This window comes from Spinacia oleracea, chromosome 2, assembly GCF_020520425.1.
Source record: "Spinacia oleracea cultivar Varoflay chromosome 2, BTI_SOV_V1, whole genome shotgun sequence".
NCBI lineage: Eukaryota > Viridiplantae > Streptophyta > Magnoliopsida > Caryophyllales > Amaranthaceae > Spinacia > Spinacia oleracea.
In genome coordinates this window covers 112,893,873-112,913,028 of record NC_079488.1, presented here as the reverse complement: position 1 = coordinate 112,913,028, position 19,156 = coordinate 112,893,873, and the positions used below count along the sequence as shown (strand labels likewise).

General features: G+C 35.5%; 1 protein-coding gene across 4 annotated transcripts; it reads right to left on the bottom strand.

Annotated features, from left to right (window-relative positions):
* Positions 1 to 1,196: 1,196 nt before the first annotated feature.
* LOC110797490 (kinesin-like protein KIN-7C, mitochondrial) lies at positions 1,197 to 17,436 on the bottom strand. 4 transcript variants are annotated; one of them, XM_022002630.2, is made up of 27 exons: positions 17,178 to 17,436; positions 16,714 to 16,811; positions 15,369 to 15,458; positions 14,532 to 14,584; positions 13,142 to 13,207; positions 12,998 to 13,051; positions 12,445 to 12,504; positions 11,805 to 11,883; positions 11,480 to 11,547; positions 9,842 to 9,904; positions 9,562 to 9,666; positions 9,088 to 9,192; positions 8,883 to 8,990; positions 8,629 to 8,787; positions 7,602 to 7,793; positions 7,331 to 7,510; positions 6,461 to 6,703; positions 5,412 to 5,552; positions 5,197 to 5,322; positions 4,556 to 4,606; positions 4,378 to 4,425; positions 4,036 to 4,302; positions 3,128 to 3,853; positions 2,361 to 2,450; positions 2,081 to 2,147; positions 1,809 to 1,880; positions 1,197 to 1,657 (listed from the first exon to the last, which is right to left on the bottom strand). In XM_022002630.2, exons 1-25 carry the CDS (start codon positions 17,372 to 17,374, stop codon positions 2,127 to 2,129), a joined length of 3,390 nt encoding a protein of 1,129 aa, XP_021858322.1. In that variant the 5' UTR covers positions 17,375 to 17,436; the 3' UTR covers positions 1,197 to 1,657; positions 1,809 to 1,880; positions 2,081 to 2,126. The 4 variants fall into 4 exon arrangements, with proteins under 4 accessions (XP_021858322.1, XP_021858382.1, XP_056693879.1 ...); XM_022002690.2 differs by having other exon boundaries at positions 7,602 to 7,778; XM_056837901.1 differs by lacking the exon at positions 2,081 to 2,147.
* Positions 17,437 to 19,156: the final 1,720 nt, after the last annotated feature.

The window sequence follows — 19,156 nt, the reverse complement described above, 5'->3', positions numbered from 1 at the left end:
ATAAATAGTGTGTTTCTTAGAGAAATTGAAAAAAATGATTCAGAAATTGATTGACTTTTTTTTTCTTAGAGAAATTGGAATAAAAATATTCGCAAATTAGGTTTTGATAGCGAGTAGAGAAAGAATGTCGTTGAGTGGATTGTTTGGACAGCAGCAATGAACGTTGTTCCACCATTTTGACTGCAGCATTATCTAAAATGGAGAGAATTAAGTGATTATGAATTAAAATGGAGAGAAATAAGTGATTTTGTCATCTTTTTTCAAGTTATTAGCAATTTAACATTAACAAACATACATTATGGAGGAGAAAATTAAGAGTAATTGATTGACTTTTTGACTTTTTTATTTCTTTTATTATTTTTGTGTGATTACGGTGGGTTAGTTTGTTGTAATTAAGTCTCTGGTAAAAAAATTCCTATTTTAATTCCCAACCCTGATTTTGGTGGGTTAAGTTAGTTGTAAGCCTGTAATTAAGTATTTGGTAAAAAAAAATTCTTTTTTTAATTTTGACTTTTTCGTATTTGTGGTTGGGCCTACTTAAAATTTACTGTGATTAAGTTATTTTTTTTAGTTTTCCTTATTTATTTTCGACTTTCCCTTTTATGACGTTTTTTTTATTGTAGTTATCGACTGACTTTTTTTCTTTTTATTGTATTTAATACTTATTGTTAATATATTTATGGTTAGTAGGGGAAAGTTAGTCTTTTCTATAGGGGATACCAAAAGTGTATTTACTAAAATAACCTCATGTGTTCCTTTATATAATAGAGATGTACGGAGTATTGAAACTAACAAGCATAGAAAATCATCTCATATGGGACTAGATGCGCTATAACACAAAGGAAACTATCGGCACATGACGTACATATAATATAGCCATGCCCAATTTTATTTTTCGATATTCATGACATATTTAGGGGTATAGTGGCAATTTTCTAATCAAATAAGGAGCTTTTGGATAGAAAGAAAGATAAACTTAGATACACAACCCCAATCGATGTGCCTGGTTTAACGGGAAATAATTTTGGCACACCTGTGTAGAACACAGAAAAATGTGCTCTCACATTGATTGTTCTAGAATCAATTTTCTGGTGTGCCAAAATCAGTTTCCTGGTTTAACATTTTTCGATATGCATAAGCCACCTGCAGAAATATATGAGAAACACTACACAAACATCCATTACTGGATAACTGGCTAACTGAAGACCCAATGAGTTCCTCAGATTGATTTCATAGAAAGGATTACACATAAACTAACATACAATTTACAATAACATCTTTCAGTTTCGAAAATACGCGTATATACATATACAGTTACATTGGTCAATGTTTAGTTCAAGTGTTTTACACCAGTAAGCCACAAGATTATTACAAAATACATTCCGGATACAAAATAATATGAATGAAATGCTCCTCACAAAAAACTGGTCAGCAAGTCCCAAGAGTCGGTTCAGTTCAATACGTAGCTCTCGCCAGAAAAGCGTATGTTCTTGGGGTTTTAGACTGTACAAAGATGAAAAATTCCAATTGCACGTTTGCCAAAAGTTGTTAGTATTACCTACATTATGCCAGTTTTAAGCCCTGATAAATATCGGAATGCACTAATGCAGAATGGATAGTTGGTATTTATATACTCTCTAATCTCCAAAAGACCATCCTGTTCAACCAAAAGAAGAGAAGAAATCAAATTGAGACGATCATAACAGAAGAACGATTACAACCCTTAATTAGGAATTGTTCACATGCAAGAATCACAAGCTAAAGAAAACCGTAGTATCAAAGAATCAAATTTGTATTAGAAACATCACCTGCTGCATCAAATTTGAAATTTGATCTACAAATATTTATTTGATGTTGTATCACACCAATACGCCGTATACCTACACAAAGCAACAAGAACATCAATTACTAGTGGTGAGCCAGGCTTATTACAACTTACAACACATCCCCAGACCCTGTTTTTTTTTTTGCTTAATTTCAGTTTCAGCCTTTCAGGGCTTATTTTTCAGTTCAATTCAGTTCAGTTCAGCGCAAAAGAACAGGGCGTAAATGAGGGTTCCATAAGAAAGAAGAAACAAACCACAAAAATTTCAGACTTCCTATTTGAAGGGCTATCTGCTGGCCTGCTACAATATATGATTAGCGCACTGCAATAGGTCACCAAAAAGTATTAATGATGTCAAACTATAAGCGTCATGAACTGGAACTGAAACCAAGTGCAATGTTGGTTACGTAAATAATCATGGGAGATATAATGCAGTTTCCAACAGCCATCGTGAGCTTATAACTTAACCTAATTCAAGAAATGTCACATTAAGTAGATGCTCATCTCACTATTTTTCAAGGCAAAACAATCTTACCTTTGCTTGGCAAATCTTGGTTATAGCTTCAACATGAACATTTTGCAATTCTTCAAGAGTAGCCATATCAAGGCCAGACAAGTCTTCACCCTGATTAAAATAAGAGAGAATTTGGGTAAATAAAAGAGGGATCAGTCACAGGCACTTATTTCCAGTGCATTTGTGGACTGAAAACTTATATCAAATAAAGTTATAAGTTCATAATATCAAAAATCAAACGACAGAGAATTCATGCTACTTGTTTAGAAAGAAAAAAAATACAACAAAGAAAACAAAATACTTCTACCTGCATGACAAACCTATTAAAAGGAAAATTGATATCTAGATAGATGTTCAAAGTTCAATGAACTACAGCAACAATGATGCATTTGTCAATATCATTGGACAAGTTTTTAGTAAATGAAGTCAAAGAATCCAATAATTTAGTGCAGGAACTATAATGCTGGAGCTGTAGCAAGAGTGAATGAACTGGACCATTACCGAGAACAGAACATGAAACTTATACAATCACAAGACAGTGATAACCCTGATAAGTACTAATAACAAACCTCATCAAAATGCTCAAGTCAAAATTCCCCTTGTGAAAGACGACAAAACTATTGAATATGCACTTTCGGACAAAAGTATAATAATATACAGAAAAAAAAAAAGAAAAAAAAAAAACTATTAATGTGAGTAAGTATATGGATATTTTAAAACATCACATTCAAGATCAATTCAGAAGATAATCAACTAAAATTTAAAGAATCTAGTCAGGGTTTACATGCCTTCAGTCTTGAAATTAGCCTCTGTATTTCTCGGGACCTTTCCGTTTCTTTCGAATAGCTGGCACCAACTGAGCTTATCTTGTCCAAATTTCTAGAAACTTGACTTTCTGCTGATAATAAGCTACTCTTTGAAGAAATTCCAACTGAAACCTCACCTGATCTATAATCAGATGAACCAATCCTGTGAGATATGGCGTCATCAATCTCTGTGCCAGTTTTCCTCATGTTTTCTACGAGAGCCCACATATTTTCCATGTCATTCTCTAAAACCTCACCATGCCTCTTTGCCTCATTCAGTTGTTTATCCAGCTCATGTTGTACTTGTTCCTTCTCAGACAAAGCAGCTTCTAGCATGGCTTCTCTCTGGTATCTAACATTAAGTTCATTTTGCAAGTACTCAACCAACTGCTCGTATTCTAATTTCCTTGAGCTTGCATCAATGTTAGCATAATCACTGCATCTTTCTTTCACATCAGACAAATGTTGACAGCACCCAGATCCGGAATGGGCCTCTTTTGTAGAACTCAGCTCACCAATCAACTCGGCATTCTGATATGACAGCCTAGTTACTTCTCCAGTCAGATGTTGAAGCTCAACTGCTGCGGCTGCAGCCAATTCTTTTGCATATGAAGCCTCTTCTGCTAGTTTTTGGCTGTGAATTTCAAGTCCAACCTTTTCTTCAGCTAATATCGCATTCTCTTGCTTCAGATTCTCTATTTTAGAAGCCTAAAAGGCAAAACAACAAATCTAAGAAGGCCATTTTGACAGAAATTTTTAGAAGCTCTCTTCTTTATTTTTTGGATAGGAGAAGTAGTTCTCTTTGATACTTCTAGTGAATAATAATTGAGAAAAATCAGTAAGATGAGCTTATACATCAAGAAAACAGAAAGAATAATCAGCATAATTACCTGTAAGTTCGAATTTGTAGCATTCTTGCAATCTTTTGATTCATCCTGAGCAAAGATCCGATTCAAATTTATCACACTAGTAGGTGTAGTTGCATCAAGAGGTGAATCCTTCCCTCCCTTGTTTTTCTCATCTGAATTGCTAGAATCAGAATTGAGCATAGCAGACCGACTTTGTCCTTCTGGACAGACAGAGCATATATCTGACAATGTGCTAACTTGCTGCCTAAGTAGAAGAATGGTTTCTTGCATCTCAGCGTTTTCTGAAATCTAGACATTGTGAAAATCACTCAGCAGGTTATCAAATTAGATTTGCAGAAGAGTATGGATATTGCATGCTTATACCTTCCTTTGTAATTGTTCCTGAAGAATTCTTTTATCCACTGAATTGATCTGAGCAACCAACCACAGAAACCCATTAGTAAAATACCATTTATTTTACCTTTATTTCCTCAGAAGGAGGAAGCAAAAAGAAGAGCCAAACAAAACAACAGAAAAAGAAAGCAGGAGGAATTTAACCAACCTCAAGTTCAATAGTTTTCCCATTCAACTGAGTAGAAAGCTTGGATAAAGCCTACACGAGAAAGCAATAACTTGTCAAAAATTTGTGATAACCACAATAATAAGACAGAAAGGAATTTGTTCACATCATGTCCTGATCATCCTCAATTTACATTGAGGAGAAAAATAGATCACATCACAACTTCAACAACGAGGACAGCAGCTAAAAAAGATGTACAGTATTTAATCAACTTATAAGATTTTAGATAACTAGTTCAAAACTCAAGCATACTGTGAGTCCAGATTCCTTGCTGCCTTTATGTTGTCATACTGTGAGCTGATATGGGTAGGAGTAGTCAGGAATAGAACAGGCATGGGCAAAATATCATGTTTTGATATATTTGTTTAGGCCCAGATCGTAATCCCATCCTATCTAGGATGTGAGCAGGTGTAAGAATATGAATCCATGTTCCTCTCTACATCATTGGAGGTAAGACCTTTTGAGATGGTTTGGTAACTTTCGTTAGACCATACCACTTGATTTCTCACTGTTTTTTCAACAAAAACATAATTGTCTTTCTTTTAATTTTAATAAAATTAGCATCCTAATTATCAGTCCTTTGAGTACAATTGCTAATAAGAATATCACTAAAAGATTAATACCTGAGATAACTCAGACTTACTCGACCTTTGTGGAGCTGTTTCCAGTGATGCAATAGTGTGTTGCTCCAGCTGATGTATTTGCAGCTTTTTTTCAGTGATTATATTCTTCAACTTCTGTATTTGCTCCTGTAATGTGTGTAACATTTATTAATCATATATCTATAAGATATGAATGGTTTGGCTTGTGCAGTTATGTTGGAGGTCACATAGGGTACCTCATCCCGAGAATCTTCTGGGTTGTTTATCGCTTCCTCCGACAGTCTTTTAAGAGATTCGGTACACAGTGCAACATCTCCAGCAAGCAGTTTCACTTGCTCATGAAGAAAATTCAGCTGATCTGTAATGGTTGTTCCAGTCTGCAAAATGCATATTCACAATTTTATTCCAGAATAAGCTATGAAAAGAATGTAAAGGAAGAGAGGATCTTTGAATATGTTCAAGGAAAAACATTTTTTTCCCCGAATTAGCAATTAATGTGAACAGGAGACAAATGTACTTTATGCCAATTAGCAGTCAGCAAACTCTTGGTACTAAGACGATTGACAAGCCAGATAAGGAATAGCAAGATGAAAAGCAGCCTCCAAAGACATGTAAAAAAGGCCAGTAGAGAGCTTTTAGCAATAGAAAATTTGCTTTTACAATATTAACACAAGCTGATGATAATTTATACTTCGTATAAGGCAGTATCACAAAGCTCCGGATAGTTTGAGAAGCCAGAAGTGCATATTACCGGAAGTAGGTGTCAGTGGTTGGTTAATATATAAAACAGCAAGAACACCAACCCACCCAATCAAAAATAATCCCGGAAAGGACTTTGCTCACGTATAACGGTTAAGACACTTGAACATCAAAAGTCATGTGCATAGTTGGCTCTTTCTATCACTTTACCAAAATGGTAATCCTAAAAATTTCAAGGTGTTCCAAGATTAACTAGGATAAACAAAGCCGACAAAAAAGAGTAGTAATAGACCGCACAAGAACAAATAACAGTTATGTTACATGGACTCTTCATTTTACCTCAAATACCAGTGTCGGATCTTCGACATTCGGACATGGTTATGGACATTTCGACACTTCATTTGGACCAAAATCATGTTTTTTTTCCACAAAGTAGATGTGTCTGACACTTGGACACATGCCTGTGCCGTGTGTCCAATATGGGTATCCGAGTCCGAGTAACATAATGCTAATCATCTTTACTCAAGTTCTATTTACCAAAAGTTTCCAACTGACTAATACATAGAAGAACTAGAAGATCTCTCACCGGATCCATATGAGAAATCCCAACTCCAGTGCTAAATAATTCGTCAGTTTGGCCTTTTTCTGTAGACGAGTCTGTAGCTGGAATATCGCCCTGCCTCCTTTTGACTAATTTCCTCTGTTTGTCTTTTCCATCAGAAGCCATTACTCTATTTTTTGAGGGGGTGGAACCAGATAAAGGAGTTCCACTAGTTGAAGTCTGACCATCAGCGCCAGCTGGAGACAATCCAACAACATGCTCAGGCTTCTGCACAAAAACGCATGAAGTTATTGTTGGCCCCTACAAATGGATGAAATATAGAATAGAATCCAACAATAAACATAGTTGAAAATTCCTCCATGTTGGTTTATTCCCCTAAGGTTAACAATCCGCAATGCAAACGCCTTAAAAAGGGGTTAGGATCCAGGTACTTTGAGTGGAGATTTGGGTCTATTGCCATCCCTACAATCACTTAATCAAATTTTCTAGTTTTATCAAAAAGACAAAAACAGTACAGAAATCCGCATTTGACATACTTATTTTTCTGTAAACAAAATAGAGTTTCATAATTTCATCCATTTGAATAATCTAATTTTAACGGTTAGTTTTAGATTCTTCACGTTGCGATAAGGAGAAGCACTTAGCAGCGCAGGTCCAAACATTAGTTGTAAGCTTCTTTGGAAACATAGAATGATAACACCAAAGGTTACGGGGACTGGAAAAGGACAACAAGCAAAGAAAGAAAAGAATCGTAATGCAAATAGAGAACATATTCTGCAAGCATTTCAAGAGTCACAGAATGCTTAATAGAGAATTTGTTAGGCCATAGTTCTTATATTCATGCCAATCAAGAAATGAAATTTCCGAGGAAAAAAAGATGGGTGAAATAATTACTCTTGATTTAAACCATCCAAGCATTCCTTTTTTTTTACTCTTCTTGTCATCCTTAACTGTCTCATGCAGATTGTTAGCATTGGCACATTCCTGAACTGGAACCTCAGGATCCAGACTTCCATCACCATCATCATCACCACAAATTACATATTCCCTCGTCCTATCGGGTAAATGTGCAAGCTGCATCCAGTCCAAGACTTTTACAAATTACGAGTAGTAAAATAACATATTCGGAACTTTGAATAGAGATGTCGAGAGCAGAATCAAGCACCTCATCTTCTGCAAATGAATGCATTTTTGTATAGACAGCCGCCTTTCGGGGGATGTTTGTTCCTGAAGTATTTCTTGTTGAAACCAAAATTAATTTTGTAAGCCGGTGAATTCTTCCCGTAAGAGCCGCTTTAGCTTGGTCCTCCTCCTCCTCCTCCATGTTAGACTGCAACTTAGCCTGACCTGCTTCCACCTTTAGAAACAATTTTTTTGGGGGGGGGGGGGGGTGAGGGGAAGAGGGGAGAAAATTAGGAGACACAGGGAAACAATACAAAATAAAAGCATAATACAAAATTTCTTCCTATACACAAAAGAAAACAGAAGATTATCAATTATATGACAAAAATTTCAAGAGAAGCCTCTACAAACCAATCATTCAACTAACGATTAACAGGTCTCACGGTGATTCATTCAGCATACAAGTAGGCTTTAGAAATTCTAATTGCATTTCAAATGAGAATTGATCAGCACAGATGACAGAATTAATCCCATCGTTATCCATGAGAGAGAAGGCAAGAATTGAGTTAAACAAAAAAGACTGAGATCCCAGTAAAAGAAAATTAAATCTCGACAACTGTTCTGAAGTACGAACTGATTGGCAGAATTTCTAATGCAATAGTACACTTTACCCTCAATCATAAATTATAAAAACCGCGTTTAGGAGTAGATAAAGACCATCGTCATTAACTGTAGGGAAAGAAGGTTTCCAAAAGTTGATTGTATCTACTACTGAAACACACATAAAGGAGTTGTGACTTATGAGAAAAGAAAAAGTATACATCATTTTACGAAGCACAAAGAACCATACAAATCTCAAGGGAATAGTACAGTCACATAAAGGATGAACCAGAAAAACTTGAAAGTAATGTGATGACCCGAGAAAACAGAGAAAGTACCCAATTATACATATAAAATAAGGGACTGATGAATGAGCAACAGTCCTTCACCCCTGATGTTTTCTGAGTGAAAAAGCAAGGCATGTACTAGTGAAACATTCTTGTAAGACTATTAAGCATACAAACATATACCTGCAGCTTTAAGCTAACCAAATCTTCTGGTGTTGACACACTCACACATGGATCCTCACATGGGTCCTCTGTTATGCCATGCTTTAGTGTCTGAAGCTCTTGCTTTAGACTTAAAATTTCCTTTTGGTACTTCTTAATGAGGGATTTTTCGTCCAATATCTTCCAGAAACAAAAGTCAACGACAAAAACGCATTAGTAGTGTTGCAAGATTTTCAGGAAAACAAGAAAGAATGAAGAAGCTCTCCTAAAGTTACCTTATTTTGAGAAGCCTTTATTTCTACATGTTTGCTCCTGTGTGCAAACTTCAAAGTATTGTGAGTTTCTTCGCTGTGGCCAGAGGCAGGGGTCACGTTGCAGATAAGCTACAAAATAGTTAAGACAGATGTGAAACAAATTCGACAAGAAAATATCAATTTTTCAGGTGAAAAAAGCACTCGATGAAATTTTATAGTAACTCACTGAAATTCGTCCATGGCCACTGAGAGACGACTGCAACAAACGGGTGAGCTTTGAATCACGGTAAGGAATATGAGCTGCTTTTCCATCGGTAAGCTTAGAGATTACCTATCACATGAACTTATGGTTAATCTTTTAACGGCTTTCAGGAAACAGAAGCTGTCAAATAAGACTAACTTCTACTTGTAAACTTGTCATGTCAAACCAGAAAGAGTATATACTTAAAACACCGCCACTTTAATTACATGTTACGACCTTCTCATAGTAAATTTCTAATGCAGCAAAAAAAAAGCTGTATAAAGTACTTTGTACAAAGAATAATTACAGGAAGTCCGACAGGTGTGCTCTTTCTAAGTTTAGCACCTTTTATTTAGGTGGGTAAAGAATCTCATAAAGTTTCCAACATGGGTAAGATTTCCATCAGACAACAAACATGCTTGATCAATAAACTAGCTATTAGGCAAAGAAACCACTTACAGTGCCAAGAGTTAGCAAACTTTTATTTATGTATGAGCCTTCTTTTCTACGTAATCCATTTGTTATAATCTTTGAACTTTCAGACCCAGCAAGATCAATCAAATGCTGCAAAGATAGAGATAAGTTAAAAAGAAGGGCAACAAAAGTCACTAAAAGATCTTGCTAATAGTAGCAGATTCAAGGAACTGGTCCAAAAGGGTGGAGGGGAAGAATAAATACGCAGATGTAAAACATCTAACAGGAAGTTCTTATTAAACAATGAAGTATAGGAAAGACTTGCCAACTGAGATAGTGAAACATCTTCTTCCTCTGGACTTTGCCCATGTGAACTGCTTTCAATGGTCTGGAAAGCCAACAACTTTGTCAATGATTATATAACTTAACAAGGCATCAGGCAAGAAAAATCGAAACTGAGAAAAATTCACCAAAACACAAAACAATAACTTGTACAATGAACAGTAGAAACCCATCCTTAAATAAGTAGCCAGTTTTTGTGAAATGTACATCGTAGAAGGTTTTCTTTCATAAACATTTATGAACAAAATTTAAAAATAAAACTATACCTTCCAATTCTTAATTTAAGAGTACATGTGCAAACCGATTAATTCGTGTCATACTTGTGTTAAGAGCATGAAGGAAACGCTGGGTTTAATTTTAATATTGACCTCATTTGAAAGAGCCAAGCAAGTATAAGTTGAGAACAAAGTTCAACATCGTTAACCCTAAGAGTGCATGTTCCACCATCTCTCAGAAGTCAGAACTCAAAAGAAAAAAGAAATCTGCTGGAGTGGGCAGGGGTAAATCTTATGTTGAAGGATTTTCCCATTCCACATCTGGTCCTGAGCCCAGAACAAGGAGTGAATTGCATCAAGTAGCTTATTGGTCATTCAAGAAAGCAAAGCTATGTTCTTTAACACTAAGTGAGTGGAAACACATCCAACCGCTGCAATAAAGCATTTATGGGTTTTTCCATCCTGTTGGGATCAAGTCTCATATACAGAGCACGGTGTCACTTGGGAAGGTTCGGTCATGTTAAGAGTCAAGAAATTGTAGAAAGGATGGGGAGGCCTGACTTGGAGGTTCTTGAGAAAACAGATCAATATTTAAATGTTTTTGCTGTTACTAAACTGCTACTTAAATATTTTCTTCGTAGCCATAATAATTAGAAGGTAGTCAAAACGAAATAGATAATACTTCATAGGATTCTTCTAGTTTAAAGTGTTTCTTTTATCTGTAAGATTTCCAGTCTTTTAGAAATCAAATAGTCATTTTTTGTTCAGCCTCTATAAAAGAAATTGGCTCAACAAATACAACTTCCATGAAGTTACAAAGCCATTGAGGTCTTACTCTTCAGCAAACCTACCTGGCCACCTACATAGTACACACCCACCTACCCACCCCAATAAAAGAGAAGGAAATTGTAACAGCTCATGCAGAGATCACCACGCCTACCCAATATATGACCCCACTGATCTGAAGAAACCAACTTATCCACAAAGATTCTTGGACTCTTTCCTTTTTTCTGGGGAACAAAAATTGTGTGCACAACCTTATACTAGCCCCACCTACGGAAAATCTTCTAAATATCCAAGAGACAACTCAACCATAACTCCTCCTACCAAAACCAACTCCAAGCATCATGTATTTGGCTTTGACATGTAATTCTTCCAAGCTAGAATTGTCACAGGCATGGTTATGAGCCTAAATGACATGACCACGTGGACCAAAGAGACATGGTCATGCCAGAACCAAGTGAACTGGAACACATAGCAGTGCAGCTACATCATGGAAAAGAAACAAAAGAGATACAGAGAACAAAAGGAAGTTGAAATTCAAGAAAGCAACCAAGAGTACGGGCAGATCAAGAATGATACTGGGCATGCACGTCAATACATATTTGCATAAAAGAAACACTTACCAAAGTGAAAATGGTGTGACTTCGACTGCTAAGTAAATTGAAATTGTTGGAGCCAACATGTCTATGTGCTGCCAATATTAGAAATAAAATCATTCAGATGATTAACTGATGGCTCGGATGTGGAACTTGAAAAGCCTATTGTTGACAACAATAACTAATAAACAACAAATACAACTACCCAAAAAAACCACGAATAAAAGGACACGGAGTTATGAACATAGATATAAATGCAACGTCAGAACAGCCTCCGTGACCAAACACTGTAAGCAACCAATCTAGGTACTATATCGTTTCAACATATATAAGACACTTAACTCAAGCGTACCTTCACCAGTAGCAATCAAGGATAATGCATGAGCAGGCGAGAGTACAACTTCATCTTTAATTCCTTCGATGTAAGTTCCCTGCACAACATATAGCCTGCATATCATCAAGACAACGATGGGAAGCAACACTACATAATGAATATCTAGGGAACAGACAAGTAAATAGAACCCTGTTTTGCCACTTTTCTTTTACAAGCAAAAGCCTAATTTTTACGTTTGTGTTGATTCCTTTATGAGATTTATGGAAGAAAATGTGTTTTCCAAATGAAACACACAAAACATCAGTTGTAAATATTTCGTTCTGCGTGATACTAAGAATGAGTAGGTTTTGGAAGACAAGTATATGATTGAGAATTTCATAGTAGTTGCGGTACAAATTCTGGAGTCAATATACCTCTTTACATAATATTAGGTCACATTGTTTCTTTCCACAATGAAAACCTATCACATTACCCTCACCCCACATGTCCACTCTCAAAACTGACTTCAGAACTTGTATTAAGCATTTGCAAATTGCAAATTATTGAAAAAACCCATTTTGTTCAACTTCTGCAAGTGTAAATACATTGGTTCATAAAGTGGGCCTTTTACCTGGACTTTGATCCTAAAAAAAAATTCAGTTTCAACCAGCACATGTACCTGAGTATCTTCTCGGATTCGTAAGTTTTGTCCTGCTGGATCCAGCAAGTCATTGATAACCTGAAAGAACATAAAGGATTGGAGAGGTGATCTAACAAGTTCGATTGTATCCATAGAGAATCATTGACTTAAACAACACCAAAATGTCCTATTCAATAATTGGTTGAATTTAAAAATCTAGAATATCTCAATTATTCAAAATGAGGCATAAATTAACTCAAGTCTTATGCTTCTTCCGTTTTTTCTAATTGCGACATGGGAAGAGGCACACATATTAAAGGGCTCGTGTGATGTGGTGAGTTGTGATGCAATACTTGAATCAAAATCAAGGTGGTAGGGAGCACCATTTGATTTCCCTTCTTTCTAATGTGTATCTCTTTTTATCATCTTGTTCTACTCGCTGACTTGCTTATTTACAGACAAATTTAACATGACCAGCAAATAAGTATACTATCAAAGAGCTGCTATTACAGCAGTTAACGATACTAGTAATTCACAAGGTCAATTCAATAGTAAATCAACAATTCAAAAAGAACATTAGAGAATTTCTTACCTCATTGTAGATTTCCAGATAAGAAACACGAAGAAGAAACTCCCTGCCAGGTGTCTGATATGCGTGATCCATGATAAGTTTATAGAAAGAAAAGAAAGAGTAAAAGCTTTCAGTATAGTATCAGTGAGTAGTATAATGAGATACCTCCTGTATGATTTCAAAGACATCCTTCACTGCTAATGGGATGATTCCAGGTGACTTCTGCACCCCCTGATATCAAAATCACAGTGTCAGCATAGCCACTTATGCAAGCCCCAGAGAGAAGAATACTACATAATCGAAATAGCAAGCAAAAACTACATAATCGGATGGTTTTATTAAGATGACATCAAAATTTGGCAAGGCCTTGACTATATAAAAAGCCAATTTCCCATGTTACAGAACAATTAGCAAATCGTATTATATGGCATGTTGCCTCATGCTAACTTTCTTGAGTTAGAGCCTCGCGGAAATTTTAACTTCCATATACAACTTTCCATTGGGGAAATTAGCATGAAGGTCTCATTCAGAACCAAAAAACAAACTTTTACGTTTGTCTTTGTCCTAAAGGCTAAACACAGAAGGAAAGCACACAACTCTTTTACCTCACGGACAGTGATATTTAATTCACAGATTCAATTCCTTTCACAGTTAGCTGGTGAGGAGACGGATTTTAGTGCACATAAAATTACATGCGAAGTATGATGGAAGGCAACGAGGCACTAAAAGAACAATCATAAATATCACTAGGATCAGATTGCAGAAGATTTTATGCTCATAATCACCTATCACTACTTTGTTCTAGTCTTAACACCCCAAGGCTCAAGGACACAACTATTATTCGTCGCTTCCTGCTGTTCCCAGCTTAATTAGCTTGAAGTAAGTAAAACAGATGCGTGAAATTCTGAGGGGACTGGTTAAGAACATCTGCTGCAAATTTTAGCTAAAGTCAACTGTTTTACCTGCCCTGCAATATCCATGTTGAACACATGCCTAACACTTAAAATGGCCAACCACTAGAGATATATCCTTTAAAGCAGATCAAACACCTCTCTAACTCTCTTGGACACTTCAGCATCAGAGAGTTTCACATGCAAATAACAGGAATAGAAGCAATATATGTCTTGTACGGTTGTACCTATTTTTACAGAACTGAAATTTATTATCCGCAGAATCCCCTTAATATCCTTTTTCATCCATTTTTTTTTATACCACTAACCTGAAGACTATGTAGGCACTGAAACACTGTTCCCTCACTTTGATATATTCACATAATTTTAAATCTCCTCTCACAACCACTCCTTTATCAGTCTTTGTATTAGTGTTGGGACACAATGGCGACAGTTGGAAACTATAGCATGGTAGTTGGAAGTTGGAACAGTTAAAATCACATTTAATCAGTTCAGTTAACAAAAGAAATGTGTTATAGTTATACATGATCCCCAATTCGATATGTTCCTTATTAGAATGATAATAATAAAAGAATGTGAGTGAAGAGACAGTCAATATATCATAAGTAAAATTAGTAAACTACGAGTATATAGATCTCTCTTACATGCATTGTGTGCGTCTTCCCACTACTAGTAACTCCGTATGCAAAGATAGTACCTGGAGGAAGCAAGACCGTTTAGTCACAGAGTCATATCGTGAAACACTGAAACATATTCCAAAATCCCAACTACTAAGAATTCAACTCACAACATGAACTCATAAATTATTATTGATAATGCATATGTTGCAACTTAACATTGACCACATCATACAACACTTCAGAGGAAAATTATAAACATTTGAATTGATTAAAAAAGAGGGAAATTTCACATGGTGAAAAAGCTGGGGGGACTGAGAGTCTGAGAGCACCAACAAAGTGAGAGTTTTGGCGTGCTTTTTTGAGGAAAGGTGTAGCTGAGTAATACTGGTGTATGTGTGCATGCCACACTAAAATAGCCTTCCTATAAGATAACTTTTGCAACACTGGACACGGATTGACAACCATAGTGTAGTTGATAGTGTTTACCGTTTCCTTTGTTCTTCTATATTTGCTTGAATACAAAATACTTTTTTATTTAGCCAACCTTTTCTGTAATTGAGACAAAATAGCACCGTATTGACATGCAACTTTTGCCTGGTAGGCTGGTACCTGATACTAACATGAAAAGGCACCAGCCCTTCTGCAATGCGTATAATATAAGAACAACAACTCGTCGTTTGCTTAGAGACTAAAAGTAATGAAGGAGTAAAAAGGGACGATGATGAAAACTTAAATCAAAGAAGAGACGACAAATCAACAACATTGTTCGCTTATCCATTCCCCTCAGTGGAAAGATAAAATGAGCAAATGTGAAGAATCCTTCTGACATTCACAACATATTTCAGACAGAGCAAGTATTACCATTTATTCCTTCCATAGCACCATTTATAACATGATGAGCGGCAACATCATATACATGGCGTGTGGTTGTTGCAGGACCAAATACTCTATCTGCATCAAGCATTACTACAACAGTTGAGAGACAAAAATCCCGAAATACCAGCATTGCATTTTTTATAAAACGTAACTAGAGAAAACAGGGAAAATCAGGAAGTACATCAAGAAGCAAGGAGGCAATAAAATTCTCCGATGAATACACATTCATACATTAGAACCTTGGTAGCTTTTATAAAGTAACTGGTGCAAATGGTTTGAAAATTCTCCAATTCATACAATAGAACATTTATAAATTAACTGGTGCAAATGCTTTGAAACTACGAGGCCGCCTTCAAAATTTTGAAAGACATTTAAGTATTTAACTTAGGTAGCTTTTCGAATTTTCAGTTTAACTTGTCCCAACTTCAGTCAATATTCGTTAGAACTAATAGGAATAATAAACTGTTGGTTGTATATCTTAGTCTTGTTCAATACCAACCTGCTAAAAGGCAACTTGAAAAATTACCACCCAAATCTCTAACTTCTCCAATTTTCCATCAAATGATATGGTATCCTTATTTTCTCAATATACATGCATAAGACACTTTCTAATTGGCCAAGTTCGCAAAATCGAGATGTACACACTACACAACCTTGCAACTAGTCAAGACGATAAACTTCCTCTCCCCCTTCCCATAATCCATAGCAATCTGAAACACTCCACAAAAGGTAGGCTCCTCATTGAAACTACTATGTTGTACCCGTACACATATTGTACACTCTATTTTGGGCAAATCTGCACCTTTTAAAATAATCCCAATCATTGCATCACATCAACATAGCACATTTATATACAACAACAATATTGAGATCGTCCACAAAGATCCTCTTCCTCCATTCACTTCTATCTATGGCCTTGTTTTAGTAGCCGTTAATAAATGGTAGGAATGATAATAAATCTAACTCTTATTTGATAAGGAAAATAACATCATAATGTCCATTGTAAATTGTAATGAAACTTTATCTCAAACTTGATGTTTTTCTTCATATATTTGCATCGCATTCCCATCCAATACCACTCCACAAATAGTAATAGATGTTATCATGTTAATGAAAATTTACGAATAGCATTACCTCATGAATGAATATTGAGTTTCCTTACAAATTTACACACAAATTCATTCTCATTGACACCCTTTATGATCGGCTACCAAACAGGCCGCTAGTGTTACATGCTCTTTCGAATCATCTTCTTCATGTAAATTTTTAACATACCACATTATATGCATAGAGGAAAACAAATTTAAAAGAAGGGAACTGAGTAACTGACCAAATGCATAAGCAATGTTAGGGTTATTCTCATTCCGAACTGTACAATCTCCATCCGCATACCACGCTATCTCATTCCCTAGCTTCATCTCTCTCGCACTATATAATCATCAACAAAACCAAACATTTCCAAAAAAAAAAAAAAAAATTAATTAATTAATTTAAGAGCCAAAAATGGAAATATTAAACACAATCAAACATTCACAACTCCGTCTAACGCTCGATTTTGTCATTCATTCCTAAATGAAGATCTCATTCCCTAGCTTCATCTCTCTCGCACTATAATCATCAACAGAACCAAACATTTCAAAAAAAAATGAGCTAAAACTGGAAAAATTAAACATAATCAAACATTAACAACACCGTCTTCTAAAGCGCGATTTTGTCATTCATTCCTAAATTAACACCAATCCTACCCGAAAAATCAAACCAAAATTACAAAATAAAAAGTCAAATGAGCTATACCTGAGAGGACGAAATCGAACAGTAACAGTAACATTCTCTTTAGGTTTACTAAACTCGGAACGCTCCGACGCCGGACTTGCCGGACGTCCGGCAACATTCTTAACCGCCGGCGAAGAAAACGGCGACGGAGACCCTTTCTTTGGTCGGAAAGGTGACGTGGAACGAGGTGATTTGGAAGAAGTTGAGCTTCCCACCATTTTCAAAAAAAACTGGTCAGAGTTTTTTCTCTCTTGTTTTTCTCTCTCTGTAGTTGAAGAAAGGGAGGGAGGTGGGGGGTCACGTGCCTTGACTGACATTGCCGCCTTAATTAAAGTGTTAGTATTAAGTATCCCTCCAAAAACTGGGGTTAATTTTTGTTTAAATATTTATCTGGATATTTTGTTTGTTTTTGGTTGTTGTAGTTATTAAATGATTGAATTATTTTTAATAAAAAAATGAATGAATTATTTATGGGTATTTACTAATTTGACCCCATTTTAACTGTATTATTTAGTGGGTTGTATCAGAAGTGAGGCCCCTAGTGTTTTGTGTGCATTTATCTGTTGGGATAATGGTGTCTTGTGCTTGTAACCCTCTTAGTTTTTTTATTTTATTTTATTTTATTTCTACATCTTGGATTTCTTTGTGGAGAAAACAAAAATGAGGAAGCATGTATTTCAAATGTAAATGTAGATTAGTTAGGTGGTTAAAATATTGTGGTATAGTAAATTTCTATACCAGTAAGTTTAGATAATTTCAGATAAGTTACAATCAAGTTTAACAAGTTCAATAAATTATAATCAAGTCTATTAGTAGTAGTAGTAGTTGCTGTTGTTGTTGTTCACTTATTTTGACTTATTTTAGATACAATAAGTTCAATTAAGTTCAGGAAAAAAAATAAGTTTTTTTCAGACATTTTTACATACAAATAAGAATATTTCAAACTAAATAAGTTTGTTTCAGATAAAATAAGTTATAATGAGTTCAAATAATTTAAGATAATGCAAAGTTCAGACAAAATAAGTCGAATAAAATGGAGCCGTTGTCATTATAAATCCACATTTTAGTAAACTTTTGTGCATTTAATCACATGAAATTAATAACTTTGGACAACCATATATAAATGTAATTAGATTTCATACTTACGGAATGTCTATTATATACAGATTTTATAGTTCGTGAATCAACCTTGAAAATCATCTTCGAATTGATTGAACATCTGTCTACATATATTATTGTGTGTCCTTTCATTAGCCTATTGATGAATCATATTTGTATAGGGTATTTTAGGCGCATTTAGGTTGCATTTCTAGGCATTCGTCAAATTTTAGTTGCATTTAGAGTCTTATTTGCATAAGTTGTCGCTATTGTACTATATTACGCTTCGTTTGTGTTTTCTTGATATTGCAGGTGATTTTACGATCATTTGGATGCTTGAAGTATTTGGAGGTGGATCAAGTGATTATTAGATGGTTTGAGTCAAAGACGAAGTGTTTGATCAAAGAATTGAGCTTTTCGGGAACGATTTATGTCAATCCGGATGACTAGCTCGATATATCGCTTGTTGAGGAACTCTGCATAAATCAGTTCCTAGGAACAATTGCCAGAAACTGATTTATGCATCTTATTTCATTCGCCTCATAGTTGGGAATTGGGAGCTAATGATTGGTTCCATGTACAAAGATCTTGTATTTTCTCATCACAATTAAATAAAATTATACTCTATATTTGATTGTTGGTAAATGCCCCTCTCCTCTGGGGTGGATCCTCGAGATCAAGTAGGCTAGCCGCGGTGCTAGCAGGAACCGTCTTATATCCAATTGGGTTCCCTATCCGAGTCTTTTTATTCGGATTAATCACATGAAATTCAGATGGGTCGTTGTCTTTCATTCAATTTTCTATTATTTATTTGTTATTTGTCTATTGTCCAAGCAAATAATGGAAATAGACTTTTTTTTAATCTTTTGGTCGTGATTGATGATCGGCATTTTTGTACATAC

What these genes read in the sequence shown, in the direction of transcription:
- LOC110797490 (XM_022002630.2), bottom strand. Translation starts at nt 17,374, where the DNA reads ATGGTGGGAAGCTCAACTTCTTCCAAATCACCTCGTTCCACGTCACCT. An exon ending in GGATTTCTCATATGGATCCG is followed by an intron (nt 5,553 to 6,460) that starts GTGAGAGATCTT and finishes TGCATTTTGCAG; the next exon opens with ACTGGAACAACCATTACAGA. An exon ending in GGAAAACTATTGAACTTGAG is followed by an intron (nt 4,426 to 4,555) that starts GTTGGTTAAATT and finishes TTGGTTGCTCAG; the next exon opens with ATCAATTCAGTGGATAAAAG.